The sequence below is a fragment of the Oratosquilla oratoria genome, chromosome 11, assembly GCF_046742065.1.
Source record: "Oratosquilla oratoria isolate Oo_2021 chromosome 11, ASM4674206v1, whole genome shotgun sequence".
NCBI classification, from domain to species: Eukaryota; Metazoa; Arthropoda; class Malacostraca; order Stomatopoda; family Squillidae; genus Oratosquilla; species Oratosquilla oratoria.
The window spans coordinates 29,599,922-29,627,731 of record NC_134787.1 but is presented as its reverse complement, the minus strand read 5'-3'; the positions used below and the strand labels follow the sequence as shown (position 1 = coordinate 29,627,731).

Sequence of the window (27,810 nt, the reverse complement as noted above, 5' to 3'; positions counted from 1 at the left end):
CCATGGGAGGTAGCCAAAAAGAAAAAGGTATAAAAACTATTCCCACCCATTCCATCCCTATACACTCCACTCCCCTCCACCCTCCCTCTTATCTTGGCACCTCCTGGATGACAGGTCATCCCTGCATCTTGTCCTCTGCCCTGGGTCAGAGGCAATGTCTCAAGACAGCACATCCACAGCAAGGCTGCTTCATTAAATCGGCGACCCCCTCTCCGTCCCCTCATGCAGAAAAGGAGAAGACGGGGAGAAATCCCTTTGGGCTGTGTAAAATTTTTCTCACACATACTACCTCACGCCCCATCCCCCCACCCATTCCACCTCATGCATCACAACCTCATCCATATACAACCATTCTCCATTCACCCCTATCTTCTGTCCTCTCCCTTCCTTCCTCAACAGACATTCCCTTCTTCCTCAAAGCCCCTTTCACCCTATCCATCCATCTCATCCTAGGTCGCCCCCTCATGTTCATTCCCTCCACATCTGCCTTCCACACCTTTTACCAGTCTTTCTTCACTCATTCTTTCCATGTGTCCAAACCATCCCAATACTCTTTCATCAACCCTATCTCCCAACTCCCTTACAACCCCTGTTCTCCTCCTCACCTCCTCATTCCTCACTCTATCCAGCCTAGTAACCCCTATCATACTTCTCAGACACCTCATCTCAAACATATTCAAACTCCTCTCTTCCTCTCTTATGTTCCATGTTTCTGCTCTATACAGTGCTGTCAGCACAATCACTCCTTCATACAATCTCCTCTTAGCATCCATTCCCAAATGTGTATTCCTCATTACACTTTTCTATCCACCAAGGCATTTACTCGCTTCTCTCAATCCAAACTCTACCTCCACCTCCTACCTTTCCTGCCACATTCACACCCAAGTATCTAAAACTATCCACTTCCTCCAGTCACTCTCCCTTAATGCTCACTTCCAGTCTGCTGCCACTTTCACCCCTTGTACATCTCATCACCTTACTTTTACCCACATTTATCTTCAGATTTCTTCTATCACACACTCTCCCAAACTCTGTCACCAACTTCCTCAATCCCTCCTCAGATCCTGCTACAAGTGCAGTGTTGTCCACAAACAACAGCTGGCTCACGTCCCACTTTTCTCCATTTTCTTTAACCATCTCCAATCCCTGACCCACCACCCTTGCATTTACCTCTCGCACCAACCCATCCATGTATAGGTTGACAGCCAGGGCGACATAATGCATCCCTGATGAAGTCCCACTCGAACCATTCACTCTCACCATTTCTAATCCTGACGCATGCTCTACTATCGTAAAAACTCTTGACAGCTTCTTGAAGCTTTCCTCCTATCCCATATATCTGCAAAACCTTCCACGGTGCCTTCCTGTCTACTCTGTTATAAGCCTTTTCTAGATCCATAAAAGCCCAAAAAACATTACCTTTACCTATAGCTTTCTCACATATCTGTCTTACTACAAAAATATGATCCACGCAACCTCTACCCATCCTAAATCCACACTGCTCCTCGCCAATGACTCCCTCTGTTCCTCTCCTAATCCTCTCAATCAAGATCCTCCCATAAGCCTTTCCATCTACACTTAAGGGAGTACGCGACACCTGGAGGTCATTTTCTAAAATATTTAGAGTAAAGTGCTGAAACTTCTCAGGTAAATAGGTATCCATATTGCCTACATTTTAGGTGAAGCAGAATGATGTATGTAAACATGTACGTATACCAGTAGCGACATTTAAAAGTGCACAGCACCATAATACGTGGACCAATTTGTTTTATATTTTGGCTATGATTAGTCAGTAGGCACACCTAGGGCCGGTCATTGAGTAATTGAACAATTTCCTTTATACTTTTGCATACAGGCATTTCAATTTTAATGGCTGGCAAAAATCGTGAAAAATACAATTTTTTTGCTCGTTTCCATTATTACTCCGAACTCTTTCATTCTATTCAAAATATTCGAACGATCGGCCCTAGCAGTTACTAAAAGTAATATTCCCTGTAAGTTTCATCTAAATCTAATGTATATTAGATTTTTTATGATTAAAAAAAAGTAGAAAAATATCGAACGGAGATATGGCAACTTGAAATATGAATATATCTGTAACTTGCTTATAGTTTCACCAATTTGACTGATTTTTTCATGGCTTAATTCTTATTATATAATAAGTACAGTAGAAATTATCAACATATTTTAATTATAAGTACTTTAAATACTGAAAAACTAAAGTATAAGTATGTCACAGTAGTGACGACGCACAGACGACAACATCATATAATTTGCTTTTTTGCACCTTTGGCGGTTTCTTCATATGAAACCTCTCTGCTGAGGGTCTTCAGGGTATCTAAATCATTGGAAAGAGGTTTATTTTCCAGTAGTGGGCGCCTTCTCTTTTCTCATCAGATTCCCCTCGCCAATCTATGTTGGTAGGGCACCCCCTCCAGCATCATATGATGTCCCTTCTTCTTTCTTCTTCCTGTATAGCCTTGATCTTTTTCCTCTTGCTTTCTTCTTTGGATTTAATCTTCCTCTTTGAATTGTTTAGTCTAATGTTGTCCTTTACCTCTGTCACCGTCACAGAGGTGCAGGTGAGGGCGGTGGTGGAGTGAGAGGTGGTGAGATCTTTAGTCGTCTTTGACTGCTTGCCATCTTTAACTGCTGTTTTTTGTCATTGTGATGTTCTTTTGTTCTTTTTGCTACCCATGATGACTGTACTAAAGAGTAATATGTACTAGCTAAAGTAATAGATTGCAATGAGAGCTCATGAGACATGCGTACTTCCCTTTTCAGAGCTAGCCGGTAACTAACGCTTAGTTTCGCACAAAGTTGGCGAAATATTCTCCCTCCACCTTCCTCCCTTCCCCTCCACAATCGTATTGGCTGTTGATACACTGGGCGAGTGTAAATTCAATCAAATTTCAACGTTATTCGCTGCGCCTGAAGGTCCTAAGTGGCACGCCTCCTTCTAGTGTGGGTTGCGCCTTTAAATCTGTCCCTTTAATCCTCACCCAGGACCTTTAAATTGCGCGCGGCTGGAAAATTATTTGTCGGGATTTATTTCTAAGTGGTATACGAACATTTTGAACACAGTTTTGAAAAATTCCATATCTTGACCAAATTCACCCCCCCAGGTGTCGCGTACCCCCTTAACAAGCTAATCCCTCTGAAACTACTACACTCACACTTGTCCCCTTTTCCCTTATAAAGTGGAACTATACAGGCACTCCTCCAGTCCACTGGCACTCTACCCTCTCTCCAGCAAACATTAAATAACCTCACCAGCCAGCCCACCATCATTGTACCTCCTTTTTTTTTTTTTTTTTTTTTTTAGAAATTTTGCATGGCATCCATCCAAACCAGGTGCCTTACCTGCTTTCATCATCTTAACAACTGCCTTCATTTCATCCTTTCTTATTTCTCCTCCATTTTCCTCACTCATCATAGTCATTTTCATAGCACTTCTCACTGCAACTATCTTTCCCTCCCCATCCTCCTTCACATTTAGCAACTCCCTAAAATACTCTGCCCATCTTCCCCTTACCTTCTCTTCCATTATCATCTCTCCATCTACACCTTTTACCTTTTCTTCTCTACTTGATTTGCCTCCTCGTCCTCTCTTAATTTCACCAATTTTATAAATTTTGATGTTCTGTTTTTTTCTTTTTCCAAACTCCATTATACTACATTTCTTGATGTTAAAGTTCACTTCCTACTTTTGAGTCCATTTCCAAATTTTGTTCAGGTCTGATTGTAATGATTCACAATCGTCCTCTATTCTTACTTTTTTTTTTTGTGTGTGTGTCATCTGCAAATAAATTTATGTAACACTCCACTCCTTCATCCATGTTGTTTATATATATAGCAAACATGATTGGAGTGAGCACCAATCCTTGCAGGACACCACGTATAATTTTTTCTCATTTCAAGTATTTGTCTCTAATTACTACCCTCATTTTTCTCCCAATCAGGAAGTCTTCCATCCATTCCAATAATTTTCCTCCGATGCCACCTATTGATTCTATTTTTCTTATTAATTTCTCGTGTGGTACCTTATCAAATGCTTTTTGTAGGTCTAGATAGGCACAGTCTGCCCATCTCTTGTATTATTTCTATTAGTCTCAAATAGAAGCAGATCATGTTTGTTGTACATGATCTTCCTTGTCTAAAGCCAAATTGATTTGGATTCAGTATAGTTTTTTCTTCCAGATGTTTAACCCATCTACTTTTTTTTTGTCACTTTTTCACATTTTTGCTACTGTGTTTGTTGGGGAAACCCGTCTGTAGTTAGTTGGATTTTCTTTGTTTCTTCATTTATATATTGGTACAATATTTGCACTTTTCCAGTTCTATGGTACCTTTCCTTCTTTGAGCAAGCATTTTATTATATTGTATATTTTATCCATTAACTCCTCTGCACATTCTTTCAGTATCCAATTTGCAATTCCATCCATACATACATACATATACCAAGGCTTTTTCCCCCTTTCAAGGGAGGTAGCCAAAAAGGGAAAGGCATAAAAACACTCCCACCCATTTCATCCCTAAATACACTCCACACCCCTCCCACCCTCCCTCTCATCTGAGCACCTCCTGGATGACGGGTCATCCCTGCACCTTGCCCACCGCCCTGGGTCAGAAGCAGTGTCGCAAGACACAGCACATCCACAGCAAGGCCGCTTCATTTAATCGGCGACCCCCCCTCTCCGTCCCCCCCTTGCATATAAGGAGAGGACGGGGAGAAATCCCTTCGGGCTGCGTCAAAATTTACTCACACATACTACCCCACCCCCCCGCCCATTCCTCCTCATGCAATCACAACATCATCCATATACAACCATTCTCCACTCATCTCTGTCTTCCGTCCTCTCCCTTCCTTCCTCAACAGACATTCCCCTCTTCCCCAAAGCCCCCTTCACCCCATCCATCCACCTCATCCTAGGACGTCCCCTCATGTTCACTCCCTCCACATCTGCCTTCCATACCTCTTTTACTAGTCTTTCTTCACTCATTCTTTCCATGTGTCCAAACCATCCTAATATTCTTTCATCAACCCTATCTCCCAGCTCCTTTTTCACCCCTGTTCTCCTCCTCACCTCCTCATTTCTCACTCTATCCAGCCTAGTAACCCCCACCATACTTCTCAGACACCTCATCTCAAACACATTCAAACTACTCCTCTCTTCTTCTCTTATGTTCCATGTTTCTGCCCCATACAGTGCTGTTGGCACAATCACTCCATCCATACCATGCAATTTTCTGACATCAACGTTTTTTATTTGGTTGCTGATTTCCTTCTGTGTTACAGTTATTTCCTTCATTGGGGGGGGGGGGGATTTCTGTCTCTCTATTCCCTCACAGTTAGGCGAGTTCTTAATTGTGAATACTGATTTGAAATGCTCATAATTTCTGCCAATTCTTGTTCTTTTGTATATTTATAACTTCCCTGGCACAGCTTTTCTATTTCTCGTTTGGTTTTTAGTTTACCATTTACATATCTGTAAAATAATATAGGTTGTTCCTTGCATTTTTGTACTATTTCTTTTTCGTAGTTTCTCTTTCCTTCTCTACGTTTTTTTACATAATCATTTCTTAATTTGATGTATGTTTGACATTAGCTCATGTGTGTGTATTTATTTACCTAGTTGTATTTACCTAGTTGTATTATACGGGAAGGGAGCTATGCTTATGGTTACCTGTCTTTGTATCTTTCAGCATCAAGTTTTTTCTTAAAATCTTGAATAGGGTTTGCACACACTGTTTCTTTGTCTAATGGGACCTTTCGCAGTGAGAGATTTGATACCAGACACCGCCAGATTTTGTAATTCTTGCCGAAAAATAATTACTTTTTGGGGCAAGTATTATAGACTTACAGAGGTATATCGTTGCACATTATTGTGTCTAAAATTCAAGTCAATTAATTTCATGATTGCAAACGGCATATAGCATTGTTTGAGCCTCTATTTATAATTACAGATGATATTCGTAAAACAGCCTATAATTGTATCAAGCCAAGCAATTTGTCATTTTCTACCGACTTCAATGGACATATACTGATATATACTTTCAATTGAATGCACCAAGCAATACTCAAATCTATGTAATGTATAGAAAATATATTTTTGTATCGAAGACTTTTTTCCGGTACGATTACTAAAGCCCCGTCCACACGTACCATCACGCATCAGCGATTTGATGCAGTAGTCGTGTTGATACCTTAACACTAACGTCCGGACGAACTGCACCACTGCGAATACCTTACGCGAACAACCAGATCTCAGTCATCATTTGGCTTTCACGGGAAGAGGATGTCTGCCGACGCTCTACTCATTTAATCATTAAACCACCACAGCTTTGGAGTGTATACATTTTTCGTGCCAATACCAGACTTCTTTGATGCATTGAGGGCAGTCATTTTCCTGTGAAACTGTGTTTTCAGGGTATAAAGTTTTTTGGTAATGTCTTCATTCCGCACATTACATTTTGTTAAAGAAAAGAAGTCAGCTTTCGATGTTTGTACTTTTTATATTTCTCATCTTATATTCTTTGATAGGAAGAGTTAAGGATGTACATGTGCTAAGGGGAGAGGGTGGGGGAATATCAGATCATTTTTTGGTGGAAGGTAAGCTGAGAGTGGAGGATAGATGGAGAAAGAGGAAAGGGACAAAAGGTAGGGAGGTTCTTAGAGTGAACTCCTTGAATGAAAAGGAAAAGGAGAAGGAGTACGAAAAGAAGCTGAAGGAGGAGTGGGAGGGAGTAAAGGATGGAGCAGAGATGGGTGTGGAGGAGGAATGGGGATGGTTCAAGGAGGGAGTCTTAAAGTGTGCAAGGATGGTGTGTGGAACAAGAAGGAAATAGAAGAAAGGGTAGTGAATGGTGGGATGAGGAAACAAAGAAGGTTGTAGAAGAGAAGAAGCGAGCATTCACAGATTGGTTACAAAAGAGGACAGGGGAGTCATATGAGACGTACAAAGAAAAGAAAAGAGAAGTAAAGCAAAAGGTAAAGGAGGCAAAGAGGAGAGCAGATGTGAAATGGGGTAGGAGTATGACAGAAAATTTTGAAAGTAATAAAAAGATGTTTTGGAAAGAAATTAAGAGGAAGAGGAGGCGAATCAAGTAGGGAAGAAAAGGTAAAAGGTACAGATGGAGAGTTGATAATGGAAGAGATGGCAGTGAGGGGAAGATGGGCAGAATATTTTAGGGAGTTGCTGAATGTGAAGGAGGATAGGGAAGGAAAGATAGCTGCAGTGGGAAATAAAGGCAGTTGTAAAGTAGGTAAGGCACCTGGTCTGGATGGATGTCATGCAGAATGTCTGAAAAAGGGAGGTTCAGTGATGGTGGACTGGTTGGTGAGATTATTTAATGTTTGCTGGAGAGAGGGTAGAGTACCGGAGGACTGGAGTAGTGCCTGTATAGTTCCTCTTTACAAGGGAAAAGGGGACAAGTGTGAATGTAGTAATTTCAGAGGGATTAGCCTGTTGAGTGTAGTAGGGAAGGCTTATGGGAGAATCTTAATTGAGAGGATTAGGAGAGGAACAGAAGGAGTAATTGGTGAGGAACAGTGTGGATTTAGGACGGGTAGAGGTTGTGTAGATCAGATCTTTGTGGTAAGACAGATATGTGAGAAAGCTATAGGAAAGGGGAAGGATGTTTTTTGGGCTTTTATGGATCTGGAAAAGGCTTATGATAGGGTAGACAGAAAGGCACTGTGGGAGGTTATGCAGATTTATGGGATAGGAGGAAAGCTTTTGGGAGCTGTCAAGAGTTTTTATGTGAGTAGTAGAGCATGTGTTAGGATTGGAAATGGAGAGAGTGAGTGGTTTGAAGTAAAGGTGGGACTTCGTCAAGGATGCGTTATGTCGCCCTGGCTGTTCAACTTATACATGGATGGGGTGGTGCGAGAGGTGAATGCTAGGGTAGTGAGTCAGGGATTGGAGATGGTTAAAGAAAATGGAGAAAAGTGGGAGGTGAGCCAGCTGTTGTTTGCGGACGACACTGCGCTTGTGGCAGGGTCAGAGGAGGGATTGAGGAAGCTGGTGGCAGAGTTTGGGAGAGTATGTGATAGAAGAAAGCTAAAGATAAATGTGGGTAAAAGTAAGGTGATGAGATGTACAAGGGGTGAAAGTGGCAGTAGACTAGAAGTGAACATTAAGGGAGAGCGACTGGAGGAGGTGGATAGTTTTAGATACTTGGGTGCAAGTGTAGCAGGAAAAGGTGGAGTGAAGGTGGAGGTAGAATGTAGATTGGGAGAAGCGAGTAAATGCCTTGGTGGTTTAAAGAGTGTAATGAGAAATAGACATTTGGGAATGGATGCGAAGAGGAGACTGTATGAAGGAGTGATTGTGCCAACAGCACTGTATGGGGCAGAAACGTGGAACATAAGAGAAGAAGAGAGAAGGAGTTTGAATGTGTTTGAGATGAGGTGTCTGAGAAGTATGGTGGGGGTTACTAGGCTAGATAGAGTGAGAAATGAGGAGGTGAGGAGGAGAACAGGGGTGAAAAAGGATTTGGGAGATAGGGTTGATGAAAGAATATTAGGATGGTTTGGACACATGGAAAGAATGAGTGAAGAAAGACTAGTAAAAGAGGTATGGAAGGCAGATGTGGAGGGAGTGAACATGAGGGGACGTCCTAGGATGAGGTGGATGGATGGGGTGAAGGGGGCTTTGGGGAAGAGGGGAATGTCTGTTGAGGAAGGAAGGGAGAAGACGGAAGACAGAGGTGAGTGGAGAATGGTTGTATATGGATGATGTTGTGACTGCATGAGGAGGAATGGGCGGTAGTATGTGTGAGTAATTTTTGACGCAGCCCGAAGGGATTTCTCCCAGTCCTCTCCTTATATGCAAAGGGGGACGGAGAGGGGGGGTCGCCGATTAAATGAAGCGGCCTTGCTGTGGATGTACTGTGTCTTGCGACACTGCTTCTGACCCAGGGCGGTGGGCAGGGTGCAGGGATGACCCGTCATCCAGGAGGTGCTCAGATGAGAGGAAGGGTGGGAGGGGTGTGGAGTGTATTTAGGGATGAAATGGGTGGGAGTGTTTTTATGCCTTTCCCTTTTTGGCTACCTCCCTTGGAAGGGGGAAAAAGCCTTGGTATATGTATGTATGTATATTCTTTGCACTTGATATTCCAAATGGCTGGGTACTGCTTTAGTAGCTTAATGTAATGTAAGATAATAGTCTTCGTCCACTCGAAAGGCTTTGCGGAAGTTGCTTGTGCCATTGTATGAAACTAGAAGAGCGAAGCAGAGCGCGTGCTTCCTTTCCCTTCAACTGTTGACACACTGCGCAGCGCTGCGACGTTTTTCAAATCATCGCTTCAATACATCGCGCATCAAATACTCGTACGTCCGCCACCACTGTTGTTATATTTTATCTCACTGATTATCTTCATATACAGGACGTGACAGTGATATCCATTATTTTTCGACACTCTTAGATAAATTCCACAAACCGAAATCGACATCCTCTAATTTTTACTGCTTACACTTACTTCAGTAAAAATAATTACCTATTTTTAGTTTTATCTTATAATTAGATTAACAAAGCCTTATCACACACCAGTAAGTAAAAATTATAACATTAAGAGTCATGTTTTAAATTTTGAATACACTTATGCAGCAATTTATGTCGTATTTTTTTCTTAATATCGGTTTCCAAATTAGCTAAGTCACCCCTTTGCCCCGTGAATTCCCACACAATTAAAAATTCTAGCGCTAATAGGAAACTACGAGCCTGACTGCGAAAGGTCCCATTTGCTCCACGTATATATCACTGTGTGGGAAGCTATTCATTTTCAGATCTCTTCTGTAATTACCTTTTTTGAGTTTCTTTTCATGTCCTCTTTGTTTTTCCATTGTCCCATTTCAATAAATCATTCTTGACTAAGATTTCTATTCCTTGACTAAGATTTCTATTCCTTCTATAGATAGTAGGTCTCCTCTTTCCCTTCTTTGTTCCAGTGTTGGTAATTCTAATTTGGACAGTCTTTTTTCATATGTCATTTTGGAAAGAGTTGGTGCCAATTTTATTGTTGTTTTTTGTATTCTTTCTAATTTTTGTATATTCTTTTTGGTACTGGGTGTCCATAGTGTTGCTGCGTACTCAAGTTTTGGTCTTATTAGTGTAGTTAATTTTTTTATTTTTTTATTTCTTCATCCAAATAGACATGCCACTTTTATTGATCTCAATAAATTGTAGGTTTCTCCGACTATTTTATTAATATGTTCGTCTGGTGTCATGTCTTTGCTGATCATCATTCCAAGGTCTTTTTTTGAGTTTACTATTTTGACCTCTTCTTCACCAATTTTATAATCTCTCAATATTCTGTTTTTACTTTTTCCAAATTCCATTATACTACATTTCTTGATATTGAATTTCACTTCCCACTTTTGTGTCCATTTCCAGATCTTGTCCAAGTCTTGTTATAATGACTTGCAATCCTCCTCCGTTCTTACTTTCTTTAGTATTTTTGCGTTGTCTGCAAAGAAGTTCTTATAACACTACTCCTTCATGTCATTTGTGTATATGGCAAACATGATCTGGGCCAGTACTGATCCCTGCAGGACACCACTTTTCATTTCTTCCCAATTTGAGAATTTATCTCTTAATTACTACTCTCGTTTTCCTCCCAGTCAGGAAGTCTTTCATCCATTCCAATAATTTTCCTCTAATTTTCCTATTGACTCTATTTTCCTAATTAGTTTCATGTGTGGCGAGGAAAGGTGCCACAGGACTGGAAGAATGCAAACATTGTACTGATTTATAAGGGAGGAAACAAGGAAGGTCCCTCAAATTACAGACCAGTCTTCCTGACAAGCACAGTAGCAAACATTTGTGAAAAGGTCATCAAAAATAGATGGGTTAAACATTTGGAAGAAAAAACTATACTGAATCCAAATTTGTGGTACCTTATCAAATGCCTTTTGTAGGTCCAGAAAGGCACAGTCTGCCCAACCACCATCTCTCTCTTGTATTATATCTATTAATCTTGCGTAGAAGCAGATCAAGTTTGTTGTACATGATCTTCCTTGTCTGAATCCAAATTGATATGGATTCAGTATAGTTTTTTTTTTTTTTTTTTTTTTTTTTTTTTTTTCTCTCTCCAAATGTTTAACCCATCTATTTTTGATGACTTTTCCACAAATTTTTGCTACTGTGCTTGTCAGGGAGACTGGTCTGTAGTTTGATGGATCTTCCTTGTTTCCTTCCTTATAAATCGGTGCAATGTTTGCTTTCTTCCGGTCTTGTGGCACCTTTCCTTCTTGAAGTTTGAATTTAATTATATTGTATATTTTATCTGTTAATTCCTCCATGCATTCTTTCAGTATCCAATTTGCAATTCCGTCTGGACCATGTGATTTTCTGACCTCAAGGGTTTTGATTTGGTCACTGATTTCCCTCTGTGATATCCCCCTTTCATTGAGGGGGATATCTCTGTTTCCTCACAAGTAGGTGGGTTTTCTATCGTGAATACTGATTTGAAGTGGTTCATAACTTCAGCCATATCCAGTTCTTCTGTATATTCATATTTACCCTGGCGCAGCTTTTCTGTTTCTTGTTTATTCTTGGGTGGGAATGATTTTATGGATTTCATGCCTTTTCCTTTTTGGCTACCTCCCTTGTAAGGGGGAAAAAGCCTTGGTATATGTATGTATGTATGTATGTTTATTCTTCAGTTTGCCATTTACATACCTGTAAAATATTTTGGGTTCTTCCTTGCATTTTTCTATAATTTGTTGTAGTTTCTCTTTTCATCTCTGCATATTTTTACATAATCGTTTCATAGTTTGATGTACATTTGCCATTTGCTTGTTTTCTTGTCTTTTTTCCATTTCTTCCAAGCTTTGTCTCATCCTTAGCCTCACTACATTTTTTGTTGTACCAGCTTTTTATGTATGTCCTTTCCTCTTTTTGTTGTACGTATTTATTCACTCCCTCATTATAAATTTCTTGTAGTATATTCCATTTCTCTTCCATCCCTGTTTCTTCATTTAGGAATTTTTCCCAGTTCGCATTGAAAGAATTTTTTGAGTTTCTCAAAATTTGTTTTGTTGTACCCAGTACATTAGTTTTCCTATTCTATGTTTTTCATTTCTGCTTTGATCCATTTGCTCTTTCAACTCAAATTCTATTAGTACATGGTCACTCTTTCCTATCGGAGTTTTGTAATCAATTTTGTTGACAATTTCAGGCTCTGTCGTAAGTATTAAATTCAGCCTTGATGGTTCTTCACTAACTCTGTATCTGGTATTTTCCCTTATCCACTGAGTCATTGTGTATTTGATGGTCACGTTGAGCAGGACATTGCCCCAGAGTTCCTCTCCACCCTTCACTGTGTCTGTGTCTTTATCCTCCCTAATTCTTCCTCATTGTCTTTTCCTCTCTCTCAGCCTTATATTTTCTTGGGTTCTCTGTGATTTTAATATATAATAATATAATATACACACACACACACACACACACACACACACATATATATATATATATATATATATATATATATATATATATATATATATATATATATATATGAATAATTTCTTACATTACCTAAATGTTATCTTTTCATTTAGGTACGAGATTCAGGACTTTAATGGTGCCATATTGGCAGAAGTCACAGCACTGCGAGCACAGCGTCCAGCTTTTGCTCCATTGTTTTCCAATCATCAAATCTCCACATCAGCTTCAGCATCAGCAGGAGGCTCTATTGGTTCAGCAGGTGGTTCAGCTTCATGGATCAAGAGTTCCATCTCGTCACATTCCAGCAAAGTGAGTCGGAAGAGAGTATGTATCGCACAGCTTGCTTGGCATTTCTGTTTTTCGTATGTTTAGTTATGTAGAAAACAAGTACTTTTCCAAAACATAAGAATTAGAATGAACAAGTCTCACTATATCTCCATCTCCTTCCTCCATCTCCCTTTCCCACTACCTCTCTTGTTCTCTATCTTTTCCCCTTCAACAAAACAAAAGAAACTAAATCACCAATGGACACCACCTCAGAAATAATCTCTGCAAACAAAGAAAATGTTTAGTATTACAAACCTGTAAATACCATCATCTGTTCTCAAACTCCCTAACTCCAACCTCTCAATGCACTAACAAGCCACATACTGATGAGTGACAATACACACCACCTACCCAATATACACAATACACACAAACAACATATCAATATGTTAACCCTTGCAGGAGACCCATGGCTCCCAGGTAACCAGCAATAGTGTCTGGACTAGCCTATAAGTTACTCAAGGATGAAATATTGTACTGATGTCTGGTTATGGCTAGGATGGGGTAATCTCATCACCTTACATTTACCATGTTTACCTTTAAATTTCTCCTATTACATATCTTACTAATACACAGTCCCAAGCTTAATAAAAGACAAAATCATGTGCACAAGCACTGATGCATGTGTAACACAACCAAAAATGTCATCAGCCAGCACCACCTCTTGGCTATTGATCAACTTAAGCCCAATGTTTTGGCAATGGTAATGATCTCACCTGCTTTGTAGTGCCTGATCATTGCCTGCTTATTCTCAAGTGGAAACACTTGAATGTTTTGTTGCAGATGAAACAACAACATACCTCTCAGGGATAAATCACAACCACAAGCACAAGAGGCAAAATCACAAATGCCCAAGCACCAAACACATGAAACACAACCAAAAATGCCCAAGCACCAAACACATGAAACACAACCAAAAATGCCATCAGCCAGTGCCATCTTGTTCCCAGAGGTTTGGCATTGGCAACAGTCTTCTTGTCTCCTTTGTGGTTCCTAATCATTGCTTGTTTATCTTCAAGCAAAAGTGTGTTATGCTCTGCTGCAGAAGCAACAACATACTTCTAGGGACATGTCTAAAACACAAACACTAAAGGCATAATCACAAATGGACAGACATCAAAGCACATGAAACATAACTGAAAACACCATCAGTCAGTGCTTTTTAAGAACTATCAGTGACACTATATGGTGGGTCAGCCGAGTTTTTATTGAATTTACAAAGTGGTCATGCTTTTTACTATTTCATTAATTTGTTTTTTTGTTTTATTTTATTTAACATTTCCCCCCCATGATTTTTAGCCATTTGAATTATATTTACATCTTTGTCACAAAATGACATAAACCTAGTACTGGTGGTCCAAATTGGTTACTATTTTAGTTATCCAGAGCTCCTGTACCCAGAACCATCATTACTGATTTCAGTTGTTTGCTATCACTATGTTATGTAATATCATTATATGTAACTTAAGGATGTTAGATAACTGAAAAGCAATGCATATATAATATTAACATTGCCTTTATTAGATGCATAGAATTCAAGACATCTGTGGAGGTTTTTGACAACATAGATAACAGTACATAGTAACTGTCAAGATGGTGGTGTACATGATATTATTTCTGCAGTGGTCCACCATATGCCTCATTTATTTTTCTATTTCAGGTCAACTCTCCTTGTCAATTACACTTTTTTTTTTCTCTCCCTCCTCCTCCTCCTCCTCCTCTTCTTGCAAATGTGAGGTGTTTGTAACATAGATTATTTTGGCTACATAGTGTGTACATGCTTACCCATGTCACCCAGTGCTGTCATCCATGCTGTCCTATTGTTTCCTCACCAAACAAACTAGTGTCTTCTTGAAGTCCTTCAGCCAGTTGGCTTAACCTCTTTCATACGAGTCAAATATTTGTGTGCACATGAGGTTGCCTGATATATGGTGGTGCATCACAATATGTGCATTATAAGATATAAAGTTAGTGCTGTGAGATTTGTTCTCATTCATACTGAATAAATATGTCACCGAAAACGTAATCAAGCTTGTTCATAGAATACGGGGGTCACTCAGCTACAACTAGAAAATACATATAATCAGGATACCAAAGCCAGCATCCCTGTATACTCCACTTGCAGCTCATGACACATACGTTAGTGTCATCGTATTCAAGAGGTTAATTTATGTTTAGAACCTATCTCATACTGCACACTTCAACCATGGCTACCTTGTCTGCTGATTATCTTAAGATTCATGCTGAAATTTTTGCCAAATACTATAACAAAAAAGTTTGTCTTTCCAGGTTTGGTTGATTAAAGACCTTTGCAATTGGTATTGCAGGTATATGGGATAGGAGAAAAGCTGTTAAGAGCATTTGAGTTTTTATGAGTAGTAGAGCCTGTGTTAGAATTGGAAATGGAGAGAGTGAATGGTTTGAGGTAAAGGTGGGACTTTGCCAGGGATGTTTTGTTGCCTTGGCTATTCAATTTATACATGAATGGGGTACCATGAGGTAAACACAAAGGTAATGGGTCAGGTATTGGAGATGGTTAAAGAAAATAGAGAAAAGTGGGAAATAAGCCAATTGTAGTTTGCTGACAACACTGCACTTGTAGGAGGATCAGAGGAGGGATTGAGGAAGTTAGTGACAGAGTTTGGGAAGGTGTGTGAAAGAGGGAAGTTGAAGATAAATGTGTGAGAAATAAATTGACACAGCCCAAAGGGATTTCTCCCCATCTTCTCCTTCTCTGCATGAAGGGAAGGACGTGTGGGTCGCCGATTTAATGAAGTGGCCTTGCTGTGGATGTGCTGTGTCTTGCAGCACTACTTCTGACCCAGGGCAGTGGACAAGATGCAGGAGGTGCCAAGATAAGAGGGTGGAAGGGAGTGGAGTACGTTGGGGATGGAATGGGTGGGAATGGTTTTTATGCTTTTGTTTTTTGACTACCTCCCTTGTACATACATATACCAAAGGCTATTTTTCCCCCTTATAAGGGAGGTAGCTAAAAAACAAAGGCATAAAAACCACTTCCACCCATTCCAACCCTATCACACTCCACTCCCCTCCACCCTTCTCCCTCCCTCTTATGTTGGCACCTCCTGGATGATGGGTCATCCCTACATCTCCCTCACTGCCCTTGGTCAGAAGCAGTGTCACAAGACACAGCACATCTACAGCAAGGCTGCCTCATCAAATCGGTGACCCACCCCCACCCCTCCGTCCCCTCATGCAGAAAAGGAGAAGACGTGGAGAAATCCCTTCAGGCTGCATCAAATTATTTCTCACACATACTCCCTCACCCCCATCCCCCACCCGTTCCACCTCATGCATCACAGCACCATCCATACACAACCATTCTCCATTCACCCCTGTCTTCTGTCCTCTCCTATCCTTCTTCAACAGACATTCCCCTCTTTCCCAGTGCTCCTTTTACCCCATCCATCCATCTCATCCTAGGTCGACCCCTCATGTTCATTCCTTCCACCTCTGCCTTCCACACCTCTTTTACTAAGCTTTCTTCACTCATTCTATCCATGTATCCAAACCATCCCAGTACTCTTTCATCCACCTTATCTCCCAACTCCCTCTCAACCCTCATTCTCCTCACCTCCTCATCTCTCACTCTATCCAGCCTAGTAACCCTTATCATACTTCTCAGACACCTCATCTCAAACACGTTCAAACTACTCTCTTCCTCTCTTATGTTCCATGTTTCTGCCCCATAGTGCTGCCGGCACAATCACTCCTTCATACAACCTCCTCTTAGCAACCATTCCTAAATGTCTATTTCTCATTACACTTTTTAATCCACCAAGGGACATTTACTTGCTTCTCTCCATATCTCAATTTCCTCCCTTGTAAGGTGGAAAAAGCCTTTGGTATATGTATGTAAAAGTAAGGTGATGAGATGTACAAGAGGAGAAAGTGGCAGCAGACTGGAAGTGAGTATTTAGGGAGAGAGACTGGAGGTGGATAGTTTTAGATACTTAGGTGTGAATGAGGCATGAAAGGGAGGAGTGAAGGTGGAGGTAGAATGTAGATTGAGAGAAGCAAGTAAATGCCTTGGGGGGGATTAAAATGTGTAATGAGAAATAGACATTTGGGAATGGATGCTAAGAGGAGATTGTATGAAGGGGTGACTGTGCCAACAGCACTGTATGGGGCAAAAACATGGAACATAAGAGAGGAAAATAAGAATTTGAATGTGTTTGAGATGAGGTGTCTGAGAAATATGATAGGAGTTACTAGGCTGGATAGAGTGAGAAATGAGGAGGTGAGGAGAATGGGGGTGGAAAGGGAGTTGATAGATAGGGTTGATGAAAGAGTATAAGGAAGGTTTGGGCACATCGAAAGCATGAGTGAAGAAAGATTAGTAAAATATGTGGAAGGCAGAGGTGGAAGGAGTCAACATGAGAGGGCAACCAAGGATGAGATGGATGGATGGGGGTAAAAGGGGCATTGGGAAATGTCTGTTGAGGAAGGGAGAAGACAGAAGATAGGTGTGAGTAGAGAATGGTTGTGTATGGATGATTTTGTGATGCATGAAATGGGGTGGGGGGTGAGGGAGTATGTGTGAAAAATAAATTGACGCAGCCCAAAGGGATTTCTCCCCATCTGTTTTTCTGCATAAGGTGATGGAGGGGGGAGTTGCCAATTAAATGAAGTAGCCTTGCTGTGGATGTGCTGTGTCTTGCTACACTACTCCTGACCCAGAGCAGTAGAAGGGGTGAATGGGAGTGGATTATGTGGGGATGGAATGTGTGGGAGTGGATTTTATGCCTTTGTTTTTTGGCTCCTCCCTTGTAAAGGGGGAAAGCCTTTGGTATATGTATGTACTTCTTTGAAGGATATCAGAAATCATTATTTTATCATTTTATTCATGCAGTTCAGGTGTTGTTTCTTCAGAAATTCACCCTTTTTTCCTGCCAGTATTTGAAGGGTTGTCTTCCCCAAAAAATGTAAGATGAATGATTTGTTGTAAAAGTCAACATCACCCTCACATGAACCACATTGCAAAACATTGTGGGTGGGGTTGGGACCTCTGTGGAAATTTTACCATGTGCGGTACCCTACAATTAAGCTTTCACACTACCTTTTACTTTCACTTCTGTTTCTTGTTATCAATGGGGGTTATGTACCTTATTTCCTTTTTCTTAAAAATTGTCAAAACCAACCCTTGCTGGCTTGAAACTATTTGTTCTTTTGTACACACTAACCTTGCCACTTAACTTATCACCATCATTACCATTATTTTCTTCATCATTGTCATTATTTTCATCATCATTGTGCTGCATTGTCCAACTTACAAGCAGCTGTACTGTACATTGAGATGGCAAGGCGAGGAAGACGCCCCCATCTTCAAGAAGAAGGAAATCACATCCAAAATCCACCACCGATGCCAAATGGACACAGCACTACCCACCTCAAGTAGGAGGGGCTGGCTCCTGGTCTCTGGGCTGGGCCAGAGAGTCATTATTTTCACTCTCCCCCACAACTAACAACTCTCCCTTTCCCATATTCCTTTCATGTTGTTATTGTTCTTTTGTTTTCACTCTCCCACACAACTCCCATCTATTTCCATTTCCTATATTCCTCTTCTTCTTCTTCTTGTAATTATATGTGCATAAATAAGGCATTTAGTCCAAACTTCGTGTTACCATTAAAAAGGACATCAAAACTTGAACAAACTTGTAGGTGGTTTAGTTTTAGAATCTTCATAACATACTATTTGGGTTTTTGAAATATGATTGCAGAACCCCTTGGCTTATATTCATGTTTGTCTCCAGGAGGATGGGAAACGAGAGCGACGGTCATATAGGAAGAGACGACGGCAGAACAGCACTGTGTCTTCGTCCTCTGCTTCCACCCCTCAGCTTACTCCCACATATACTCACCCACCTGACCCCTACACTCTAGCAGCCTCCTACCCACAGGTACTGAATGCCATCTTTGACTTCCCATTAACTCAGATGAAAGGTTATATGGCCTGTAATTGGCCTTTTCCTGTGTTTTGAAAAGAGGTAAAATCAGTGTATTTCTTTATAACAGAAATTAAATGGTCAGGTTGCTTACTACTGAAAATCAGTGTTAAAAGATTGCATGTATAATTTTGTGTTTATGAACTGCATTGCAATGGGTAAGGATCAAAATCTGGTTCCTGCAAGAGGTGACCCTGAGAGATGGATATTTTGGTGAATCATCTTTTTGACGCTTGTCTTCATAGCCCAGCAACACCCTTATCTGGCAGTAAGGAAAAGGGGGACAAATTGTGATAGTATTTTTAGAGGGATCAGTTTGTTGAGAATAATTGGAAAGGCTTATGGGAGAATTTTGATTGAGAGGATTAGGAGATGAAGAGAGGGAATAATTGGTGAGGAGCAGTGTGGGTTTAGGAAAGGTATAGGATGCATGAATCAAATTTTTCTGGTAAGGCAAATTGGTGAGAAGGCTTTGGCAAAAGATAAGAGTGTTTTTTTTAGCCATTGTAAATTTGGAGGAGGCCTATGGCAGGGTAGACAGGATGGCACTGTGGGAGGTATTGTAGATACATGGGAGTGTGGGAAAGATGTTAACCTCTTCAATACAAGTCAAATTCTCATGTGCATCATTGGATACATAAGGTACATGATTCATGCATCACAATACTCATTATAAAATAGAAAGTCACTTGTATTACTCATTCCTTTTCACTGAATAATAATAAACACTGAAAACATGATCAAGCCAGTTCACAGAATTTGGGGGTCACACAGCCACAACTACAAAATATAATCAAGACGCCAACACCGGCATCCTTATATACACACTCACACCTCATGACACCAACATAGGTGTCATCGTATGGAAGAGGTTAAGGGAAATCACTAGTTATTGTGAGAGTAGTAGAGCTAGTGTTTGGATTAGAAATGCAGAGAGCAAGTGGCTTGAGGGAAAGGTGGGGCTGTAACAGGGCTGGGTCGTGTCACCATGGCTGTTCAGTGTACACATAAATGGTGTGGTATGGGAGGTAAATGTGAGGGTAATGGATAAGGCATGGAAGGGAAGCAGAAGGTGTGTCAGTTGTTGTTTGTGGACAAATCTATGCTTGTAGTGGGGTTGGAAGAGGGATTAAGGCAGTTAGTGACAAGTTTGAGAAGGTAGGAGGAAGTTGAAAGTAAATGTAGCTAAAAGTAAAGTGATGAGATGCACAAGGGGAGATGGTAACATCAAGTTGGGAATATGTCATGGAGGAGAGAGCCTGGAAGAAGTTATTGGAGTACTTGGGGTTGCATGTGGCAGGAAATTGAGGAGGAAGGTAGAGGTAAATTGTAGAGTGAAGTGGAGTGTTAAAAGTGTCACAAGAAATAAGCATCTTGGAATGCATGCAAAGAGAAGACTATATGAAGGTGGTTGTGCCCATGGCACTGTATGGAGGAGGGACTTGGAATTTAAGAGAGGCAGAAAGGATTAGTTTAAATATGTTTGAGATGAAATGTGTGAAGTAAGGTGGGGGGTTACAAAGCTGGATAGATTGAGAAATGAGAAGGTGAGGAGGAAAGGGAGCTGACAGATATGGCTGATGAAAGATTATATTATTGGGATGGTTTGAACACATGGAGAGAATGAGTGAAGAAAGATTAGCAAAAAAGGGTGCAAAGCAGAGTTGCATGGAGTGAACCTAGGTGATGACCAAGGATGAGATGGATGGGGTGAAAGGGTCTTTGAGGAGTAGGGGAATGTATGTTGAGCAGGGAAGAGAAAAGGTAGAGGATAGTTGTGAGTGGAGAATGTGTATAGATGATATTTTGATGCCACCTTAAGAGATTTCTTCTGGTCTTCACTATTTTCTGCATGAGGGGAAGATGAGGGAGGGTTGCTGAATAAATTAAATGGCCCTGCTATTGATAAGCTGTCTCTTCCTGTAGTGGGCAGGAGATGGGGATGACCCATCATCCATGAGGAGCTAAGAGGGAAACAATGGGTGGTGGATGGGATTGTCATGTGTGTCAGTGGATGCCTGCCTTGGTTGGCTGTCTTCCTTATAGGGGGAAGAGGCCCATGGTATATAGTAGGGGTGTGCCGATTCCATTTATTTATTTTTTATTTATATATTTATATTATATATATTATATATTATATTATATATTATATATATTTATATATTTATTTCGGAGAGGGGGGGTCGCCGATTAAATGAAGCGGCCTTGCTGTGGATGTACTGTGTCTTGCGACACTGCTTCTGACCCAGGGCGGTGGGCAGGGTGCAGGGATGACCCGTCATCCAGGAGGTGCTCAGATGAGAGGAAGGGGGGAGGGGTGTGGAGTGTATTTAGGGATGAAATGGGTGGGAGTGTTTTTATGCCTTTCCCTTTTTGGCTACCTCCCTTGGAAGGGGGAAAAAGCCTTGGTATATGTATGTATTCATTTTTACCGATAATGATGCCAATGCCCATTCCTATTTACCATTAATTGCTGATACCGATGCCGAGTCCTATTCACTCTTAGTTGCCGATGCCGATTCCACTTTATATGATTATGGTATATTGGGGAAAAAGCCTTGGTACATGTATGTATATCAGTTTTAATATAAATTAATTCAACTGGCAGTGAGAAGAATGTAGAAGAAAGGGAGGCCTTTTGGATAGATTTAAATGAGTACATAGAGGGTTTAGGGAGAAGTGTAAATGTAATAGTACTGGGAGACCTCAATGCTAGGGTAGGAAAGGAGCCAATTGATGGAGTGGTTTCGAAATGTGGAGTTCCAGGAAAGAATCGTAGTGGAGAGTTGATGGTGGAAATGTGTCTAGAAAGAGAGTTGATGATAGCAAATACAGTGTTTCGGAAGAAAGTCAAGCATAAGTACACATGGGAGAGGGTGGTGGAGGGAAAGGTGGTAGATAGAGCTTTAATGGACTATGTAGTGGTAAATAGGATTATGATAGGAAGAGTTAGGGATGTACATGTGCTAAGGGGAGAGGGTGGGGGAATATCAGATCATTTTCTGGTGGAAGGTAAGTTGAGAGTGGAGGACAGATGGAGGAAGAGGAAAGGGACAAAAGGTAGGGAGGTGCTTAGAGTGAACTCTCTAAACGAAGAGGAAAAGGAGAAGGAGTACAAGAGGAAGCTGAAGGAGGAGTGGGAGGGAGTGAAGGATAGAGTGGAGGTAGGTGTGGAGGAGGAATGGGGATGATTCAAGGAGGGAGTCACAAAGTGTGCAAGGATGGTGTGTGGAACAAGAAGGTCAGGAGGAAATAGAAGGAAGGGTAGTGAATGGTGGGATGAGGAAATGAAGAAGGTTGTAGAAGAGAAGCGAGCTTTCACAGATTGGTTACAAAGTAGGACAAGGGAGTCATATGAGATGTACAGGGAAAAGAAAAGAGAAGTAAAGAAAAAGGTAAAGGAGGCAAAGAGGAGAGCAGATGTAAAATGGGGTAAGAGTATGACAGAAAATTTTGAAAGTAATAAAAAGATGTTTTGGAAAGAAATTAAGAGAGGAAGAGGAGGCGAATCAAGTGGGGAAGAAAAGGTAAAAGGTGCAGATGGAGAGATGATAATGGAGGAGAAGGCAGTAAGGGGAAGATGGGCAGAATATTTTAGGGAGTTGCTTAATGTGAAGGAGGATAGGGAGGGAAAGATAGCTGCAGTGGGAAATGCTAAGAAAATGAGAGTGATGAGTGAGGAAAATGGAGGAGAAATAAGGAAGGATGAAGTGAAGGCAGCAGTTAAGATGATGAAAGCAGGTAAGGCACCTGGTCTGGATGGATGCCATGCAGAATGTCTTAAAAAAGGAGGTATAGTGATGGTGGACTGGTTGGTGAGGTTATTTAATGTTTGCTGGAGAGAAGGTAGAGTGCCAGAGGACTGCAGGAGTGCATGTATAGTTCCACTTTACAAGGGAAAGGGGGACAAGTGTGAATGTAGTAGTTTCAGAGGGATTAGCTTGTTAAGTGTAGTTGGGAAGGCTTATGGGAGGATCTTGATTGAGAGGATTAGGAGAGGAACAGAGGGAGTAATTGGTGAGGAACAGTGTGGGTTTAGGACAGGTAGAGGTTGTGTAGATCAGATTTTTGTGGTAAGACAGATATGTGAGAAAGCTATAGGTAAGGGGAAGGATGTTTTCAGGGCCTTTATGGATCTGGAAAAGGCTTACGACAGGGTAGACAGAAAGGCACTGTGGGAGGTTATGCGGATATATGGGATAGGAGGAAAGCTTCTAGGAGCTGTCAAGAGTTTTTATGAGAGTAGTAGAGCTTGTGTCACTCTAAGAATGAAAAGGAAAAGGAGAAGGAGTACGAAAAGAAGCTGAAGGAGGAGTGGGAGGGAGTAAAGGATAGAGCAGAGATGGGTGTGGAGGAGGAATGGGGATGGTTCAAGGAGGGAGTCTTAAAGTGTGCAAGGATGGTGTGTGGAACAAGAAGGACAGGGGGAAATAGAAGAAAGGGTAGTGAATGGTGGGATGAGGAAACAAAGAAGGTTGTAGAAGAGAAGAAGCGAGCATTCACAGATTGGTTACAAAAGAGGACAGGGGAGTCATATGAGAGGTACAAAGAAAAGAAAAGAGAAGTAAAGCAAAAGGTAAAGGAGGCAAAGAGGAGAGCAGATGTGAAATGGGGTAGGAGTATGACAGAAAATTTTGAAAGTAATAAAAAGATGTTTTGGAAAGAAATTAAGAGAGGAAGAGGAGGCGAATCAAGTAGGGAAGAAAAGGTAAAAGGTACAGATGGAGAGTTGATAATGGAAGAGATGGCAGTGAGGGGAAGATGGGCAGAATATTTTAGGGAGTTGCTAAATGTGAAGGAGGATAGGGAAGGAAAGATAGCTGCAGTGGGAAATACGAAGAAAATGAGAGTGATGAGTGAGGAGAACGGAGGAGAAATAAGGAAGGATGAGGTGAAGGCAGTTGTAAAGATGATGAAAGCAGGTAAGGCACCTGGTCTGGATGGATGTCATGCAGAATGTCTGAAAAAGGGAGGTTCAGTGATGGTGGACTGGGTGGTGAGATTATTTAATGTTTGCTGGAGAGAGGGTAAAGTACCGGAGGACTGGAGTAGTGCCTGTATAGTTCCTCTTTACAAGGGAAAAGGGGACAAGTGTGAATGTAGTAATTTCAGAGGGATTAGCCTGTTGAGTGTAGTAGGGAAGGCTTATGGGAGAATCTTAATTGAGAGGATTAGGAGAGGAACAGAAGGAGTAATTGGTGAGGAACAGTGTGGATTTAGGACGGGTAGAGGTTGTGTAGATCAGATCTTTGTGGTAAGACAGATATGTGAGAAAGCTATAGGAAAGGGGAAGGATATTTTTTGGGCTTTTATGGATCTGGAAAAGGCTTATGATAGGGTAGACAGAAAGGCACTGTGGGAGGTTATGCAGATTTATGGGATAGGAGGAAAGCTTTTGGGAGCTGTCAAGAGTTTTTATGTGAGTAGTAGAGCATGTGTTAGGATTGGAAATGGAGAGAGTGAGTGGTTTGAAGTAAAGGTGGGACTTCGTCAAGGATGCGTTATGTCGCCCTGGCTGTTCAACTTATACATGGATGGGGTGGTGCGAGAGGTGAATGCTAAGGTAGTGAGTCAGGGATTGGAGATGGTTAAAGCAAATGGAGAAAAGTGGGAGGTGAGCCAGCTGTTGTTTGCGGACGACACTGCGCTTGTGGCAGGGTCAGAGGAGGGATTGAGGAAGCTGGTGGCAGAGTTTGGGAGAGTATGTGATAGAAGAAAGCTAAAGATAAATGTGGGTAAAAGTAAGGTGATGAGATGTACAAGGGGTGAAAGTGGCAGTAGACTGGAAGTGAACATTAAGGGAGAGCGACTGGAAGAAGTGGATAGTTTTAGATACTTGGGTGCAAGTGTAGCAGGAAAAGGTGGAGTGAAGGTGGAGGTAGAATGTAGATTGAGAGAAGCGAGTAAATGCCTTGGTGGTTTAAAGAGTGTAATGAGAAATAGACATTTGGGAATGGATGCGAAGAGGAGACTGTATGAAGGAGTGATTGTGCCAACAGCACTGTATGGGGCAGAAACGTGGAACATAAGAGAAGAAGAGAGAAGGAGTTTGAATGTGTTTGAGATGAGGTGTCTGAGAAGTATGGTGGGGGTTACTAGGCTAGATAGGTGAGAAATGAGGAGGTGAGGAGGAGAACAGGGGTGAAAAAGGATTTGGGAGAGAGGGTTGATGAAAGAATATTAGGATGGTTTGGACACATGGAAAGAATGAGTGACGAAAGACTAGTAAAAGAGGTATGGAAGGCAGATGTGGAGGGAGTGAACATGAGGGGACGTCCTAGGATGAGGTGGATGGATGGGGTGAAGGGGGCTTTGGGGAAGAGGGGAATGTCTGTTGAGGAAGGAAGGGAGAGGACGGAAGACAGAGGTGAGTGGAGAATGGTTGTATATGGATGATGTTGTGACGACATGAGGAGGAATAGGCGGGGGGGTGGGGGGTGGGGTAGTATGTGTGAGTAAATTTTGACGCAGCCCGAAGGGATTTCTCCCCGTCCTCTCCTTATATGCAAAGGGGGACGGAGAGGGGGGGTCGCCGATTAAATGAAGCGGCCTTGCTGTGGATGTACTGTGTCTTGCGACACTGCTTCTGACCCAGGGCGGTGGGCAGGGTTCAGGGATGACCCGTCATCCAGGAGGTGCTCAGATGAGAGGAAGGGTGGGAGGGGTGTGGAGTGTATTTAGGGATGAAATGGGTGGGAGTGTTTTTATGCCTTTCCTTTTGTGGCTACCTCCCTTGGAAGGGGGAAAAAGCCTTGGTATATGTATGTATGTAGTAGAGCTTGTGTCAGGATTAGAAATGGAGAGAGTGAGTGGTTTGAGGAAAAGGTGGGACTTCGTCAGGGATGCATTATGTCACCCTGGCTGTTCAACTTATACATGGATGGGGTGGTGCGAGAGGTGAATGCAAGGGTAGTGGGTCAGGGATTGGAGATGGTTAAGGAAAATGGAGAAAAGTGGGAGGTGAGCCAGCTGTTGTTTGCGGACGACACTGCGCTTGTGGCAGGATCGGAGAAGGGATTGAGGAAGCTGGTGACAGAGTTTGGGAGAGTATGTGATAGAAGAAAGCTGAAGATAAATGTGGGTAAAAGTAAGGTGATGAGATGTACAAGGGGTGAAAGTGGCAGTAATCTGGAAGTGAGCATTAAGGGAGAGCAACTGGAGGAAGTGGATAGTTTTAGATATTTGGGTGCAAATGTGGCAGGAAAGGGTGGAGTGAAGGTGGAGGTAGAATGTAGATTGAGAGAAGCGAGTAAATGCCTTGGTGGTTTAAAAAGTGTAATGAGGAATAGGAATCTGGGAATGGATGCTAAGAGGAGACTGTATGAAGGAGTGATTGTGCCAACAGCACTGTATGGAGCAGAAACATGGAACATGAGAGAGGAAGAGAGAAGGAACTTGAATGTGTTTGAGATGAGGTGTCTGAGAAGTATGATGGGGGTTACTAGGCTAGATAGAGTGAGAAATGAGGAAGCGAGGAGGAGAACAGGGGTGGAAAGGGAGCTGGGAGATAGGGTGGATGAAAGAGTATTGGGATGGTTTGGACACATGGAAAGAATGAGTGAAGAAAGACTAGTAAAGGAGGTATGGAAGGCAGATGTGGAGGGAGTGAACATGAAGGGACGTCCTAGGATGAGATCGATGGATGGGGTGAAGGGGGCTTTGTGGAAGAGGGGAATGTCGGTTGAGGAAGGACGGGAGAGGACAGAAGAAGGGTGAATGGAGAATGGTTGTATATGGAAAATGTTGTGATGCATGAGGTGGATTGGACGGGGGAATGGGAGTGAGGTAGTGTGTGTGAGCAAAAATTTTTGACGCAGCCCGAAGGGATTTCTCCCTGTCCTCTCCTTTATATGGGGGGATGGAGAGGGGGGGGTCGCCGATTTAATGAAGCGGCCTTGCTGTGGATGTGCTGTGTCCTGCGACACTGCTTGTGACCCAGGGCAGTGGACAGGGTGCAGGGATGACCCTTCATCTAGGAGGTGCTAAGATGGGAGGGAGGGTGGAGGGGTGTGTAGTGTTTTCGGGGATGAAATGGGTGGGAATGTTTTTGTGCCTTGTCCTTTTTGGCTACCCCCCTGGTAAGGGGGAAAAAAGCCTTGGTATATGTATGTAATTCAACTATGATTTTTACTTGCTTTATAATATATGTAGATTTATACACAACAAATTGGGCTAATTTTTAACTAATTTTTTATGTATCTACTTTGTATTATGTACTTGTTTCCATAAAAAAAAAAATTACAAATATTTTTAAAACTGCATCACTAAGCATAATTAATTAGTGGTTTTATTCTATAAGTCAGTAATACATAATCACTAAAACAATACATAAATGCATAAAAAAAAAAAAATTGTAATCATTTCTATTATGTTGTTAAACACCAATGACTTCTTATTAGACAAAACAAACCTTGATATAAACTTTAAAAATGCTAATGAAATACATGTGATACTATTTGTAAAGATGGCAGATGGGTGGAAAGGGAGTTGGGAGATAGTGTTGTTGAAAGAGTATTGGGATGGTTTGGACACATGGAAAGAATGAGTTAAGAAAGACTAGTAAAAGAGGTGTGGAAGGCAAAGGTGGAAGGAGTGAACATGGGTTGACCTAAGATGAAATGGATGGTTGAGGTAAAAGGGGCTTTGGGAAAGAGGTGAATGTCTGTTGAAGATGGACGGGAGAGGACAGAAGATAGGGGTGAATGGCGAATGGTTGTGTATGGATGATGCTGTGATGCATGAGGTGGAATGGGTGGGGGATGGGAGGTGAGGGAGTATGTGTGAGAAATAATTTGACGCCGCCTGAAGGGATTTCTCTCTGTCTTCTCTTTTTCTGCATGAGAGGACGGAGAGTGGAGGACACCAAATTAATGAAACAGCCTTGCTGTGGATGTGCTGTGTCTTGTGACACAGCTTCTGAATGAGGGCAGTGAGGGAGATGCAGGGATGACCCGTCATCCAGGTGCCGCCAAGATATGAGGAAGTGTAGAGGGAAGTGGAGTGTGATAGGGATGGAATGTGTGGGCGTGGTTTTTATCCCTTTGTTTTTTGGCTACCTCCCTTAT

General features: G+C 41.7%; 1 protein-coding gene across 3 annotated transcripts in view; it reads left to right on the top strand.

Annotated features, from left to right (window-relative positions):
* Positions 1-27,810, top strand: part of E(Pc) (Enhancer of Polycomb) — a 168,126-nt gene that overhangs the window by 99,016 nt on the left and 41,300 nt on the right. For 2 of the 3 annotated variants that reach the window (XM_076192556.1, XM_076192558.1), the window contains 2 exons: positions 12,566-12,776; positions 18,554-18,700. In XM_076192556.1, coding sequence (XP_076048671.1) covers positions 12,566-12,776; positions 18,554-18,700 — 358 coding nt within the window. The remainder of the gene's footprint in view (positions 1-12,565; positions 12,777-18,553; positions 18,701-27,810) is intronic. The other variant, XM_076192557.1, reaches the window with a different exon arrangement.